The following is a 16,323-nucleotide window of genomic DNA, read 5'->3' as shown; positions in this document are numbered from 1 at the left end:
GAGTTGGTGGGAGATTTTATGGTGCACATATGGACTGGGTAATAAATGAAAGAGGAAATGAATAAATGTCTATATCTCTTGGACATAGATTAGCGAAGAAGGTAGTTTGTTTCATGACTTTCTCTTCCAAGATTATAACCCTGTGCAATTAAGGATGGAAGCTGCCTAAGAGACAGAGCATCAAAGATCAGCTTGACCTGATTTTCTAGCCCTTTATGAGCCACCCTCCCAAAATTAGGCTGACATTTTAAAATACAGGGAGCAGGAGAGAGCTATGGAAGCTGCATATCTGAATTACAGCCTAGGCTTCCCTCGGTCCTGGGACTAGCTTGATCTGTGGATGGTTTCTGAACCCATCCATCTGATCCATCTGTCTATACATACCTCTAATTCCTCTATTAGCCCATTGGCCTGTTTGTTCAGCTCATTCATCAGAACCATCTTGGCCATTTTGATCTGGTTTTCCACCTTCCTATGCTGATGCTTCACTTCAAAAATCCTGTAAACACAATGGGACAAGCCATGGTAAGCTTTCCTCATGGACTATATGAAGACTAAGAGACAGCAAACATAAGAAGCAACTTGGAGGCTGCCTACTGAGATCAGGGCCTAGCAGACACCAAATACAAAAAAAAAGAGCCTTCCTCCACCACCCCACCTTTTGTACACCTGAGCCCCACTTGATCAAAGTTCAGTTTGGTTTTCTCTAGGTAAACCTCAAGTCTACACCCAGGTCAACCCAGTAGCCCCCAGTTGACACAGCACTAGAGGTAGGACCAAAAGAGAAAGTATGGGAATGATTTATTGTAATTTGTTGTCTTTAAAAGGAGGATGCTCCAATAAATGTCACCATGAGGCAAAAATACGCAAAAAGCAGACTAGTGGTTTCTGAGGGCTGGGAGGTGTTGGGGGAATGGAGAGTGACTAATAATATTTACACTATTGGCATAATAACATATTAGATAATAAACAATAAACATTATATAATTATATAATAAATAATAAACATATTATATAATATTTATTATAAACATATAATAATGTTTATATTAATGTGGCTTCTTTTGGGGGGGATGAAAATGTTTTAAAAGTAGACAGTAATTATGTATGGTTGCACAATTCTGTGAATATACTAAAGGCCACTGAATTATACATTTAAAAAGAATAATTTTATGATATGTACATTATATCTCAGTAAAGCTATTTTTAAAAATTTAAAAAGCATGGGCTTTGAAGTCACCACAGACCCAGTGTCTAAACCCAGCACAGTCACTGGCTAGTTGTGTGATCTCAGATAAGTTACCTAACCTCTATGAACCTCAGTCTCCTCATCAGTAAAATGGAGATAATCCCTGACTGAAAGAATGGCAAGAACTGAATAAAATAATGCATACATGATACCCAATGCAGTGCCTGCCACATGAGGTGCTCTCAGCACCTACCACTTCCTCTTCCTATGTAAAATACCAATGATTTCATGTGATTTGTAGATGAATAGAGAACACACAGGGAAAGGGGTGATAAAGCGCAGATTGCCCCTGGTTTGTTCCACCCTCATAATAAGCAGCACTCTCGTCCCTAGTGTCTGCTTGGTACCCTTGTTCTCAAGCACCGACTTCTGGCTAGTTCATAACATGTATGCTTTGACCCAGACTCACTCTGATCATCCTGACCTAGCTTGGTCTCAGTTACCAAGTGATGACTTAATGATCCCTCCTTGGCCCTGAGACCTCTAAGGCCAAGACATATGCCTTCTAGGACATATGCCCACATCTGCTTAACCACAGTTCCTCTTCACAGGCACTACATCTGATAGCCTGTTGTCGGAATCCCGGGTGTGCAGGAACACAGCATTTCCAGCACCGGCAAGGCACTAGCCTGTGCTACCTGTCCTCAATTTGCTTTGCAGATGTCTGTAGACTGGATTTCTTATGTGCCACCTGTGTAGTCACACTTTCCAGAAGCATCCTCTGGTTTTGCAAAACTTCTTCAACATGTCTGCACCTGGGGGATGAGGCAGAGAAAAAGCTGAGAAGGGCTGAGTCCTACTTTGAGCATGCCAACTAAGCGGGAATCTCCACAGGGGATTGTCTCAGCCAGACCCATGGAGGCTGTGATGACTTCTAGTGAAAGTCTAAGGCACCACAGGCTCTTGGCCCATTAGGCCTTTTCCAGGGAAGTACCACAACAGGAGCAGGGAAAAACTTCAGCCCAGGGGCTGTAGGTTGGCTTGGGCAGGGAGAAGATTTTGATGCATGGGGAGCCCCAGAGCTCTTGAAAGTAAGAAATCCAGAGCCCTCCCCAGCCCATTTCAGGCAATCTGTCAGCCCCACCTGTGTTCTTTGTGTTCCACCATCAGGCAGCTATGGCAAGTGAGCATATCACATGTCTCGCAGAATAGCTTGAGTACTTCCTGTGTGTGTAGAGGACAATACAAGGTGAAGTCTCCGGGACCACTATTCACTCCTGCCAGAGAAGACAGAGAAAGTGGGCTTCTCTTGCTCAGTTAGACAGACCTCTCAGTTTAAGATTTGCTGCACAGCCCTCCGCCTTCAGAGGACACTGCAGAAACACAGAGCTTGGGAGAAGTGGTACAAACAGGAGATGACTCTCCAGGGGCACAAGGAGGATTTTGGGCTTAGCTTGGCTGGATTTGCCCAGTTGTCCAGAAATAGCACACCATCAAGCCTGAGCATCCCACTATCTGCCACAGGCTGAGGAAGGCACTTGCTACTACTGCACATAGATCTCCTGCAAAATAATGAATCCTTCACAATTAACCTCAACCTGTTCATTAATCAGGATTCTGTTTTTAACAGAGCTGAAACCAGCTACCCAGCCTTGCCAGGCTCCAGGCTAGATCTCATGGATCATGAACTCTGGTTCCTGTGGATTTGACAGATGTAGAACCCCTTTCACAATTCAAGGGCCTTGAGAAAAGACTTTCAAGAAGAGTGTCATTTAAAACAGATGGTGGCTGGGCACAGTGGCTCACGCCTGTAATGCCAGCACTTTGGGAGGCCAAGGTGGGCGGATCACCTGAGGTCAGGGGTTCAAGACCAGGCTGGCCAACATGGCAAAACCCCATCTCTACTAAAAATACAAACATTAGCTGGGCGTGGTGGCGCATGCCTGTAATCCCAGCTACTCGGGAGGCTGAAGCAGGAGAATTACTTGAACCCAAGAAGTGGAGGTTGCAGTGAGCCGAGATCGTGCCACTGCACCCCAGCCTGGGTGACAGAATGAGACTCCATCTCAAAAAAAATAAAAATAAAATAAAACAGATGGTGCTGGATAGACAAACGAACAAGCCCTGATCCAGACTAAGTTAATCAAGTAAATAAATTAGAAGGGTGGCATGATTGCTCTAGAGGTGAAAGGCAGGGAGCTCAGCTAGCTTCCACAATAATCCAACACCTTCCTCCCTATAACATTTCATCCATACTCATCCACCCCACCCCCCACAGGGAGGGACAGGAGTGAGTCACCCCTTTGACTCTGAAGGAGACTTCCTTTGGGAAAGGCTCTGAGACTGTCCCTACCTTCTCCCCCAGCAAGGAAACAAGATCGAAGAGCTATTCTCCAGGGATCTTAGGGTTCAGCCCTGCTTTAGGGCACAGGAGTGGGCGAGGAGAGGTGGAATTGGTACCTAGAGATCCCTTCTGGGCCCGAGGAAAGAACAGGCCCCCAGAGACAGGGCTGTGTCGGTGTTCCTCTGTGCAAGAGCTGCACAGCCAGCGATTGCAGTAGGTGCAGAGGATATGTGCTGCCCTCTTCTCCTTGCACTCGGAGCAGTTCTGGAAGCAGAGAGTTCTGGAGTTACTGACATGATCCTCATCTGGGTCTGCCTCCACAAGTGGTAAGTACTCTAAAGACAGGGGTCCTGCAGGCCTATTCCTCCACTATTTTGGAGTGTAGTCTGTTTTGCAGAGCTGTCTGGGAGTAACATGCCGGGGCTTGTGAAAGGAAGCATCCTTTGTGACCAAAAGAACAGTGGCTACGTCAGGCATGGTGGCTCACACCTGTAACCCCAGCACTTTGGGAGGCCAAGGCAGGAGGATTGCTTGAGCCCAGGAGTTTCAGACCAGCTTGGGCAACATAGTGAGACCCCATCTCTACAAAAAGTACAAAAATTAGCCAGGAGTGGTGGCACATGCCTGTAGTCCCAGCTACTAGGGAGACTGAGGTGGGAAGATCGCTTGAGCTCAGGAGGTCAAGACTGCAGTGAGCCAAGATCATACCACTACACTCCAGCCTGGGCAACAGAGGAAGACCCTGCCTCAGAAAAGGAGGAGAAGGAAGAAGGAGAAGGAGAAGGAAGAAGGAAAAGGAGCAGGAGGAGGAGGAAGAGTAGGAGGAGGGGAAGGAGGAGAAAGAAGAGGAGGAAGGAAAGGAGGGAAGGAAGGAGGGAGGGAGGGAGGAGGAGGAGCAGCAGCAGCAGCTGTCTCAGGGGCTGTTCACACAAGTCCTGTGCTGAAGCTAAGGATACCTAGATGCATAAGCCAAGGATCTGACCTCACGCTATCCATAGCACACAGGATGGTACGCATTAACTGAGTAATGCTGTAATAAAAAGGATTCAACATATGCAAAGGAAGCAAAGGAAGCCTTCCAGGAACTCAGTCTAGGAGTGGCTAGGAAAAGTTTTACAAAAAGGAAACATTAGAGCTGGATACTGAATGACAAGTAGGTTCACCAGGCAGACAAGGGAGGAAAATTTAGAGGGCAAGCACTGGCAAAAGCAGGAAATTCAGAGAGGAGTGCTTCAGAGAGGAGAAGGCCCACATATGGGATTACACAGCAAGATGGTCAAATGCAGCCAAGAAAGGGGAAGTACAGACCAGCGTTCAGACTTGCACTCCCACACCTGGGTTCTGCCTGATCTGAGGGTATCTAGGCCTCTCCCAGTCCAAATGTTCATTCATTTGGTAAGCAAATATCTTGCCAGGGCCGATATAAAACATCAAGAGAAGGGGAGATTTGGAAAAGTTGGCCTATCTGTGCCTGAATCACAGAGGCCACCAAACTGATGTGAATTCTGAAAGTTTTACTAATTAAACTATGAATTCCTTGAAGGTAGAGTATATGGGTCTATCTCCCTAATATCCAGCACAGGGCCTGGCACATGTGAGACATTCAACACAAATCAGTCACAGGAACAAGTAAGTAAATTAGTAAATTAGCAATTTACTAATTTAGATGACAAGGATACCCTAGTGGAAAGAGGAACAGAAGGGCTGCCAGCCAGTAAGTGATAAAAAATTTAAGAAATTCAGGAAAAAGGCGATAGTTGGTAAATACAGGCAAGATTAATAAACCCATTTAATCTAGGCTGGTATATGAATTTCAACTCAGGATAATAAAAAAATAAAACAAAAGCCCAGTACTGGTATTTTTCAGTAAGAGCTGTAAGAGAGAAAAAATAATTATATATACAGTAAGCAACTCTTAATATACCTTAACTTACACTCACCTTCTGCTAAAGGGATTGATACTAAAAAAAGTCAGTAATTTTCACTTAATAGAAACCCCCTCATTGTTTTCCCCAACTCATGCATTTTTATTTTCTTCTAGATGGATGGATGGATGATTAGGAAAACTGAAAGAGAAGTAACAAATCATATAGAGTGATAGATAGACAGACTTATGGACAGGGGCCTCACAGATTTCAGAAACAGATCAGCTGCTTCTTTCCTTGCCCTGACTTACCCTGGCCATCTTGGGTTGCTCAGTAGGAACACACTGCAGAAAAAAATGTTCAGTTACATCCCTGGTAAGATATACTTGTTCACACCCAGGACAGAAGATGAGCTCTGTGCAAGAAAGAAAGATAGCAGAGTCAGAGCAACATGGCTGATTATACCTAAGGCCTGGACATGGGGCTTTCTAATACACAACACCAAGATACGTGGCAATACCCATGTCTGCCAAAATGAACTACATTTGATGCCATAGCCTGCATTTACTATGTGGGTACCCTGAACATCACCATCCCATTGGGGCCTTCCCTACAGACCAACTGGTCTCCTCACATTCTTGTCTTTACCTGGTCCTACCTTCCTCCCCACCCCATAAGCCATGCTACTACAGGCCCAGCCCTGCTTTGGTTCTGACAATCAGGTGCCTTCTTGCTGCTCCCATTCCTCATTCCACATCCCTGAGAGCACAGCTCCCATCACTAGCCAAGATCCAGGGAGTCAGTTTAGTTAGAGGCACAGCTCCAGGTCATTACAGTTACCACATAGCAGGATGATTTGGAAGATCTCAAAGCTACAGCTTCCAGAAGGCTTTAGTCAGAGAAAGGCAAGCCCTCTCTGCCTGCTCATCTAGGAGGTATTTTTCTCTTGACAGCATATACCAGTCAGTCTGCCTCTGAGGCTCAGAGGTCTTTTGGAGGGCTCTCTCCCCATAGTCCATGTTGGATGCAACATATATATGTATATTTTACCTATGAACAGCTTGACCTACAATCTCTCCCCAGAGAAATATATCCATCTCTAACACATTCTTCAGCATAGTGGGCTTCTGGACCATAAAAGCAGCAAAAGACTCCCACCCTGGAGACCACAGTGATTCTGCTGGCCCACCCCAAGAGCAGTCAACCTACTGAGAACAATAAAATGAGCCTCTGGAGTAGGGCAAGGTACCTGTGTCCAGGGATGAGGGTGATCTGGAAAGGGGTTGGCTATGGCAGTGAATGCAGCAGTCCCGCTACAATCTCCTCTGTCTCATCTCTTCAAAATATGGAAAATGGATATAATGGCAGCTGCTCCAGACTTATAGTCAGACAAATGTAAGCCCAAATACCAGGTTTACCAGCCAATGACCTTGGGCAAAACAATCTCACTTAATTGCTCTGTGCCCCACTTTCTTCATATGTAAAATAGGCAAAATAAGAGTTGCTGTGCAGATTAAATTAGATAAAACTTCAGAAATCACATGGTCCTCCATGAATGTTGACTTTGGAGTCAAAAGATTCCTCATATCCTATTCACAGTAATGCAATAAACTCAATTATCAACTCTCTGGTGATGAAAGTTAGTTTGACTGGTAGATTCAAAAAATGGCCACAAATTCTTCCCTTCCCTGCATCCATACCCTTGAAATCCTACCATCAAAAGGTAAGACTCTCCATGAGCTTCAAGTCAGTGATGAGTTTTTAATTTTTAAAAGAGGTAGGACCCTTCACCCTTTGAATCTAAGCTCACCTTGTGACTTTCTTTGGCCAACAGAATGCAGCAAAAGTGACAAGTTCTCCAAGCCTAGGCCTCAGTGGCCTTATATAATTCTGCTCTTGTTCTTAGAACTCTAAGACTGCCATGTGAAAAATCTAACCTGGCATTGAGATTGCTGGAAGATGAGAGAGCATGCAGAGAGAGATCTCAGTTGTCTCAGGCATCCCACCTGAGGCCATCATAGACTAGCTAGCCCCAGCTAACACACTAGCTGAACACAGACGCAAGAGTGAACACAGTCATAATTATTTAAGCCCAGGCCAAACCAGAAGAATTACCCAGAGAATCCCAGCCCAAACAGCCAAACTGTAGAATCATAAACTAAATAAAGTTTAGTTATTTTAACTACCAAGTTTAGAGGTGGCTTGTTATGCAGTAAAAGCTAATTGATACATCCCGGGAAAATCAAAATCCACAAAATCATGAAAAATAATAGTTTAATACTCCCTCACCCCACCAAAAAAAAAAAAAAAAAGGAAGAAAGAAAAACTTTCTGAGTCTTTGCAGAGCCATGAGTGTTAATGACAGGATTGCATCTGGAATGTCCTGCATATTCTCCCGCCTGTCAAGAACAAAGGCCAGAGGTGGAGAAGGATGCTCTCCACAGGTGACATCATCCAGGGGAATAAGGCTACTGTCCCTCCCTTCCACTTGGTTCACCCTGGGGAGGCCTCCTCCTCTACGCCCAGGACAGAAATGCTGCTCTAATCATTGAAAACAACATCCACAAGACTTCCCTGGTACCAGATGCCCAAACATCAGTCACTGTAACATGGCCTCATGAGCAGAATGAAAAAAGAGAAAGAACTTAATAGGTCAAAGAAGGCCTCATCACACATCCTCTGCTCCCTTGGCCTTAAAGCCAAAGTCCTCAGCTTGGCATTCAATGCCCTTTGCAAATTAACCTTACCTCTCTCTAATCTCATCTTTAGCTTTGCCTGCCATACACCCTGTGTTTTTGCCATGCCCAATATCTCTGCTATTTCTTGAATACACCAAACTTTTGCCTGACTCTGTGTCTGTGAAAAATGCTGTTTCCTCTTCCTGAAATACTCTTTCTTGCCCCTCTCCTTTTCAGATAAACTCCTATTCATCTTTTCATACCTGTTCAAATGTTCCACCTTTGAGAAGCAGGGTTGATTTCCCCCAGGATTAGTTAATTAGTCCCTCTTCTGGGTTCCCACAGCACCCTGAACATCCTTCTAGTACAACAAATATCACATTGCCTTTCAAATACCTGTTCATATGTCTGTATACAAAAATAAACCACAGTTGGTATTAAAGGATATTACCTGGTTTTTAGCAGATTGAATTATAGAGTAAGTCCTCACTTAACCTCACTGATAGGTTCTTGGAAACGTCAACTTTAAGCATGATGACGTAAAATGAAACTGTTTTTTTTTTTTTCATCAATGTTATAACAAAAGGATGTTTACTTAAGGACCTGCTGTACATTGTTTTGCTTAAAATCACAGTTTCTAAGAATCTAGTCGATGATGGTAAATGAGGACTGCATTTCCTTTTTTTTTTTTTTTCTTTTTTTTTTTTTCTTTTTTTTTGAGATGGAGTTTCGCTCTGTCACCCAGGGTGGACTGCAGTGGCACAATCTCGGCTCACTGCAACCTCTGCCTCCTGGGTTCAAGCAATTATCTTACTTTCTACACCATTAAAATGAGGGGAATAGGAATGTAGGGAAGTACAAATTATCCAACCCATTTACTCTGCCTACAGCAGCCAGGCGTTTTTTTCTCCTGGAAGCCAGACCTGGTGGCTCACACCTGTAATCCCAACACTTTGGGATGCCAAGACAGGAGGATCATCTGAGGTCAGGAGTTTGAGACCAGCTTGGCCAATATAGCAAAACCCAGTCTCTACTAAAAACACAAAAATTAGCCAGGCGTGGTGGGGAGCACCCTGTAATCCCAGCCTCGGGAGGCCAAGGCAGGACAATTGCTTGAAGCTAGGAGGCGGAGCTTGCAGTGAGCCGTGATTGCGCCACTGCACTCCAGCCTGGGTGACAGAGTGAGACTCTGCCTCAAAAAAAAAAAAAAAAAAAAATTAAAAATTAAAAAAGAAATTAAAGAAAAAGAAATATTATCCTGGGCAAGATGGGAAGGAACAGAGAGCCAAATAGCACCCTGGCTATCATCCTTGTCAGAAAGTCAGGGAACAAGCTTGTAGTTGAAAGAAAGCCTGGATTTAAGAGATTAGCCCTCCAAGAGGGGCTGTGCAGCAAAGAGCAGAGATGGAGAATCATCACAGTGGTGCAGGCACTGTCCCAGGGAGGCTGCAGGCCCCAGAGTGGACCCAAAGGACATGCGCTCTCTTTGTGTCACAACACCTTTGTCCAGAAATTCTTCTCTTCCCTCAGAAGGTCCCTAACCCCATCAAGCTGTGTCAACCTTGACTTTTTATTTTTTTTAAAGAGATTCTCCATCTTTCAATGAAGATATCAAAGTAAAGTTTTACGTTAGACAATTGGCATATATCAACTCTTAGAGCTGTGTATAACCAAACATCTACTTAACAATATTTAATATTAATTTAGTTATAAATACATATTTAAATCACATTGTACATAAAATATTATTTAGATATCATGCTTTTTTCCATTTTATTTGGTTAATTATTATTCAAACGACAGCCCTACTCTTGTATTTCACATACAAGAACACTGATTCTGAGAAATATAGAGACAGGGCCCCAAGTCCACATGATTATCCCCCATGAGATGTGGGGCTTCTGCCTCCAGAATCAGGAAGTCACAGACACCAGAGGTGCTCCTGAGAACTTAGGAGCCTAGGAGAGCAGCTCTGAAAGTGGAGGACATTTAGTCCATCTGTCACAAGTACAAACACTTCTGGTCCTTGAGAGGTGTGGGACACATTGTCATCTGTACACCACCACTCTCTGAACCAGGCACTTTACATGTGTAAAAAATTCCCCAGGTGAAAACAATGTACAACCAAGTTTGAGACACAGCACCTACGAGAGAGCACCCCCTCCCCTGTGGCTGAGCCTGATAGCTGTCTCCTATATCATGCAACTGAGAAAGGCATGCTCACCCAGCTGCACCCATTAACTTGTCATTTACCTAATGTAAATGACGAGTTTTAATAATAGGTACAGCACACCAACATGGCACATGTATACATATGTAACAAACCTGCACGGTACCCTAGAACTTAAAGTATAATAATAATAGTAATAAAAAGAGACTAAGAAGTTAAGAAAGACTCTGAATTCAGCTGTGATGTAGTTCCCCTCTGGCAGAGAATAGGGCAGATTCCCAACAGACAGGTAGTGACCTGATACTCCTGTACCTGGGGATTGGCACTGAGTTGGGAGCCAGACTCCCAGCTCAACTGCAGGACCCATAAGCAGACCTAGAGTGCAGCCTGAGGTTTGGCACTACAAGGACTGCTGCTGGGACCTAGAACATGCACTGAGCGTATATATCAACTCTTAGAGCTGTGTATAACCAAACATCTACTTAACAATATTTAATATTAATTTAGTTATAAATACATATTTAAATCACATTGTACATAAAATATTATTTAGATATCATGCTTTTTTCTATTTTATTTGGTTAATTATTATTCAAACGACAGCCCTACTCTTGTATTTCACATACAAGAACACTGATTCTGAGAAATATAGAGACAGGGCCCCAAGTCCACATGATTATCCCCCATGAGATGTGGGGCTTCTGTCTCCAGAATCAGGAAGTCACAGACACCAGAGGTGCTCCTTAGTGAGGCAGCAAGGAAGTTGGGCCCACACTGGGTAGTCTACCTTTCAGACATGAACAGCAGGGCCAAGGCAACATGGACACCAGGGAGGTAGGGGAGGAGAGAAATCCCAAAGAGGTCTCAGAAAGCTGGTATCGGGTCAGCTTAGGTCACCAAGCGAGAACACATACGTCACACAAGCCTGAGACCAATGCTAAGCAATCCTCTGAGTGTTAGGAAGCCCTTCATTCCACAGCTCTTGCCCAGGGCTCCAGGCAACTAGAAGCTGGGGTCCAAGCTCTGATCCCAACAGAGCAATAGCATCCACTGGAGGAGCCTGATGCTCCTCTGCTAGTTCCAACCTGTAGACCCAAAGCTGGACAGAGCTTCACTGTTCATCCAGGCAATTGCCCACCACGCAGATGATGACATGGAGGCCCAAAGACAGGGAGGAGCTTAGCTAAAATCACATGGCCCTTGTATAACATAGGTGATACTGTGAACCACTAAGCAGTCCCTAATTACCTCTGTAGCCACAGGTAAGATTCTCTACCTCCCTATGCCTCTGTCAGACGCTAAGCAATGAGAAAAAACACTCTAGTTGTATCCTCTGGCAGGCTGGACATCCTCACTAACAGTTCTGCCCTCCCACCCCTGGGCGGCCCCAGTCTACTTAGCACCAGCTAAGGCCCCCACCACACAGCCCCTGAAGGCGTCCTCCAACCCACCACTCAGAGCAGCACCACCTTCAAGAAACATGTTGCACCCCATCCCCAAATACCCAGTCCCTGCTAGAAAGACAAATTTTTATCCAAGTTACCCCTAAAGTGACTACTGCTTCTGCCCCAGCTGCCAGCAGGCTTACCGGTGGCCCTGATGCCGTGATTAGAGCAACACCTGGGATAGAAGTCAGAGGAGCGACAGGTGAGACCACCACAGGTCCAGAGGATGGTGCTTACCAAGCGCCCAGGAACACCCACCCTGCATGCTGTAGCCAGCCGGGCTGCAAGGCCTAAGCCTCCGGGAATGGATACTGGATAGGGTAAGGGGAGCAGCCTGGATCCTCTCCTTTCTCTGACGCATCCTCAGCCGGGGCTGCATTTCTCTAGCTCACCTGAGATACTCCTGCAGGAAAGAGCTTGGTTGACTCCTCCTGTTTCTGTTTATCTTGAAGGCTCTGCAGCAATTTTCCCAAACTGAACAGCAAGAGGGAGACCTCAAAGAGGCGACTCTTTTCCTAGCTGCATCTCCTTCCTAATCCTCTGGGTGCCTTGGAATAGAAGCTCAGAAGGAAGAAAACGACATTTTCAACTTTCAGGAACTAGCTCTGTCGCTCTCTGCACAGCTCGGGAGACAGCACTCTCAGCCTTTTAGGACTCCATCCAAAAATCCTTCAGCCCTCCATGTTCCCCAAAATGACAGTGCTCATGTGTGGCTGGAACCTGCCCCGATCCGGCAGCTCATTTAAATAGAGCTCATCACAACAACAGTGTTGGTGGAGAAGTGAGTAGCTGCAGGGCCCTGGGGACCCCCTGTTTATACGTAGGAAGAATGATGCAATCTGGGTATCAAAATAGCAATCCAGAATGGAATAACAGGCTCACGCAGCAGCGGTGCCTGCACAGCCAGAGCTCAAGTTGACACACTCTGTCAGCCCCACACTGCTGCAGCACGCAGATGCCAGGCACACACTCTCACCGCATCATTTTAAAAAACAGCAGGAGCCCAAGATATCCCTCCATGCCCCCGGCACTGAAGGAGGGTGTGGGGGGGCCTTCAACAGACATTGAAATCTGTCTCCTACATACTCACCTGCTCCTGCCACTTCACCTGAAGTCCTTATCCTGTGACGTCACAGTCAGTTGCCATAGTGACCAATTGTCCGTCACAAGCAGAGGATTAGGACTTCGGATGGAGAAGACACACATTTATGATGCAAAAAGGTCGTGGGGGTTCTCCCTTGGCAGCTAACTCTACCCACCAGGAAGATCCAGTCACACACAAGCAGAGAGGAAAAAAGGGAAGGATGAACAGGGTTGACTGGAGGAGACATTAGGATGGGGCAAGGCTACAAGTACAGCACAATTTCAAAAGCACAGAGCAACCAGATGAGGGGGAGTGGCAGGGATATGCTTGGAAAGACTGGCAGGAGAGTAAGCTCCTGAAGGAAACTGAATGCTAAGCTCAAGAGCTTGACCTTCATCCTAAAATAAAAGGCAGCCCAAAAAGCTTCTGGAGAGTGACTGAGCTGGGCTTTATGATTATCTTGATGGACTGGACACAGGGAGGTCAGGGTAGTTGAGCATTAATGGGACCCTAAATGAGGGTAGAAATGGAAAAAAGCAACAGAAGACTCATTTCAAAGAGAACTGACAGGACATAAGCAAATTAGGATGTTGGGGCTAGTGGTAGTGTGTGAAGAACAAAGAGTCAAGTGGAGGGCTGTCATGAACAGAGGTAGGTAACAGGAGGAAGAGAGCAGTGGCCAAATCCCATGTTATCTATGCCTTCCTTTCTCTGGCATCCTTGCCCTTTTTTTTTTTTTTTTTTTTTTTGAGGCGGAGTCTTCACTCTGTCGCCCAGGCTGGAGTGCCGTGGCACCATCTCGGCTCACTGCAAGCTCCGCCTCCCGGGTTCTGGCCATTCTCCTGCCTCAGCCTCCGAGTAGCTGGGACTACAGGCGCCCGCCACCGCGCCCGGCTAATTTTTTGTATTTTAGTAGAGACGGGGTTTCACCGTGTTAGCCAGGATGGTCTCGATCTCCTGACCTCGTGATCCGCCCGCCTCGGCCTCCCAAAGTGCAGGGATTACAGGCGTGAGCCACCGCGCCCGGCCTCCTTGCCCTCTTAAGATCAGGCTTCATTCTGCCTTGCCTGGACCAGTGATGCCCAAATCTGGAGAGCTTGTTAGAAATTCTGAATCTACCAAACCCAAATCTTTTGTGTGGGGATGTGGGACTGGGAATCTGTATTTTTAGCAAGCATCACAAACAATTCTTAGGCATTCAGACCAGCACTGGTTCAAAGCCCAGCAATCAGGAACCAATGGCCTGGACAACTGCAGTAGTACAGCAGGTCTTCCTGTATCCAGTCCTATCTCCTCCAGTCGTTCTTCTCACTGGGCCAGTATGAATTTGTTTTTTTCTTGTTTGTTTGTCTTTGGTTTTTTTTGTTTATTTTGAGACAGCGTTTCATTCTGCCACTCGGGCTGGAGTGTGGTGGCATGATTATGGCTCACTGCAGCCTCAGCCTCCCAAGCAGCTGGGACTACAACTACAGATGTGCACCCAGCTAATTTATTTTTCATTTTCTATTTTTTGTAGAGACAGGGCCTTACTCTGTTGCCCAGGCTGGTTTTGAACTCCTGACCTCAAGAGATCCTCCCCTCTTGGCCTCCTCAAGTGCTAAGTATCCATTTTAAACTGCAAGCAACTGGAAGCCTTTGGGTAGCTAGAAGTGCAGTCCCGGAGTCAGAGGGAGTGATCAGGGTCAAAGCTAGAGCATAACCACAGTGGCAATAAGTGAAGTGAGGTCAGGAAAAATATCACTATTGGAAAGAATAGGGAATAAGCTGAGGTCAGGCAGGTATCCAGGGACTGTGAGGAAGAGCCAGACAGCCAATCTGAGCCAAGAGTCAGAATCTGGCTATGAAAGCCAGGTGACTGGCTGGGGCTGGAGATGGATGCATGATCCATAGCCTTCAGAGCCCATGCTCCTAGGAACCACCTGGCTGTGAAACAGGCTTTCTGTGCCAAGAAAGTACCCACAGTATAATGCAAAAAGTACAGGTAGGATGAAGTCTGGGCTCATTTCATTTGATAGACCCTCACTGACCCAGGTAGCACCTCTGTCTATTTTCATCCCAAATCTTAGTCAGTGCAAAAACTGATGCACTGACATGCTCCATGCTAAGCCACTGATCCCTTTTCCAGCTGGGCCTGGAGAGAGAGACAGAGTTGGGGAACAAAGGGCAGCATCCTATTCTGGGTATGTAGTTTCTACTGGCCCTCAAGTCCAGGAAAGCCCTGGACTGTCAGGCAAGGGAGTTGGGTTTTTTTCCTGGCTCTGCAAGTGACCGATCATGTGGTTTTCAGCAGGATCCTAGCCCTTCCTGGACTCCTGATGCTTCATCTATGCAGTGAGGGGTTGGAGTTTAAGGGCCTTCCCTGCCTCCTGGCCTCCACAGCACTCAACCTTAACTGCTCCCCCTTAAATCAGAAAGTTCCAGCAGACAAGAGGCCCCTCGAAGATCTCATCCATCCATCACAGCCATCTCGAGCTCCCTCCCTCAGCAAATCTGTTCCCTCAGCAAATCTAGTTCCAAGCAGCACTGGCAGCAGCAAGCACCTCCCTCAAAACACAGCCTGCCTCCTTTCCATTACTGGGGGAATTGCTCTCCCAGTAATGGGTCCTGTTCTGGAGTGCCAGTGCTACTCCCAGGGCCCTAGAGAGCTAATTAAGGTAAGGAAACTGTTCATGAACTAAAAAGCCACTCCACTGATAGGGCTCCGGGCTTCAGCTTCTATACCTGCTGCACACCCAGCTCAGTAGTCTGCCCTCCACCTGGGAGACTTGAGTCACTGCCCACAACAGACCTCAAAAGGCTGGACACACTGCAGCACCTGGAATGAGCAAAGAATAGTCACCCACCTCCCAGGCTCCTATAGCTGAGATCTCACCCCCTGCCTCCCATTCCCACCCAAGACCATCAGAGCCCCTCCAGCTGAGCTGCTCATTAAAATAAGCATCATTTCCCTCTCTGACTCTAAGGTTGTAGCATCTTGCATCAGTTCCCTCTCTTTGGATATTCCTAAAGTCCCAAGGCCTGTCCAACGAGGGACCGTGATTGCTCCTCCTTTCAGCATTAGTAGTGTTTGGGGGATGCTGTCACCCTTCACTAGCTTCAAGAAGCATGGGGCTACAGTAGTAATTTGGTGTTGTTAAATCTCATTAGGTCTAGCCCTGAAAGCCAGAAAGGGCCTAGGATTGCCCAGTCTATTAGTGCTAGAGTCCAGGTGAGCTCTAGGGTCTGTGACTTCCAGCTACATCCCCAACTTTGAAAATGGGAAAAATAAGATACTAAACAAGTAGATTCTGGAATCTGCATCTCAGTATCAAAGTCTTCCAGCCATGATTTGTCTTTTAATTGATTTGAAGAGAAAAAATAAGTACTGTTCCTTTTCCTCGCATGGGGAAGGAAATATCCAATTAATTCCCTCTTCCCTTTCCTAAAATGACAAATAAAACCACAGCAACCCTGAGAACCCTGAAGACAGAGCCAGCATATGGTAAGAGTTAGTTTCAGGGATGTTAGCTCCCTTCAGAGCTTACTACATTTACTTAAAGTATCATTTT

The 16,323-nt window shown here is 46.0% G+C and overlaps 3 protein-coding genes across 11 annotated transcripts in view; 2 read left to right on the top strand and 1 right to left on the bottom strand.

The window, feature by feature from the left end:
* Positions 1–16,323, top strand: part of AKIP1 (A-kinase interacting protein 1) — a 338,621-nt gene that overhangs the window by 73,899 nt on the left and 248,399 nt on the right. The window lies entirely within an intron of this gene.
* RPL27A (ribosomal protein L27a) overlaps positions 1–16,323 on the top strand; it is a 288,193-nt gene that overhangs the window by 240,401 nt on the left and 31,469 nt on the right. The window lies entirely within an intron of this gene.
* Positions 1–16,323, bottom strand: part of TRIM66 (tripartite motif containing 66) — a 59,125-nt gene that overhangs the window by 34,254 nt on the left and 8,548 nt on the right. For 3 of the 8 annotated variants that reach the window (XM_015114925.3, XM_077963470.1, XM_077963472.1), the window contains exons 1-6: positions 12,782–12,820; positions 5,710–5,813; positions 3,650–3,797; positions 2,334–2,466; positions 1,888–2,004; positions 385–499 (exon numbers count right to left, since the gene is read on the bottom strand). In XM_015114925.3, coding sequence (XP_014970411.3) covers positions 385–499; positions 1,888–2,004; positions 2,334–2,466; positions 3,650–3,797; positions 5,710–5,718 — 522 coding nt within the window. In that variant the 5' untranslated portion in view covers positions 5,719–5,813; positions 12,782–12,820. Of the gene's footprint in view, positions 1–384; positions 500–1,887; positions 2,005–2,333; positions 2,467–3,649; positions 3,798–5,709; positions 5,814–11,949; positions 12,643–12,667; positions 12,821–16,323 lie in introns of those variants that run through there. The other 5 variants (XM_077963469.1, XM_077963468.1, XM_077963471.1 and 2 more) reach the window with 5 other exon arrangements.

Source organism: Macaca mulatta, chromosome 14 (assembly GCF_049350105.2).
Source record: "Macaca mulatta isolate MMU2019108-1 chromosome 14, T2T-MMU8v2.0, whole genome shotgun sequence".
Classification (NCBI taxonomy): Eukaryota; Metazoa; Chordata; class Mammalia; order Primates; family Cercopithecidae; genus Macaca; species Macaca mulatta.
Note: the sequence above shows the minus strand (reverse complement) of the source record. Positions and strands in the feature narration are given on the sequence as shown.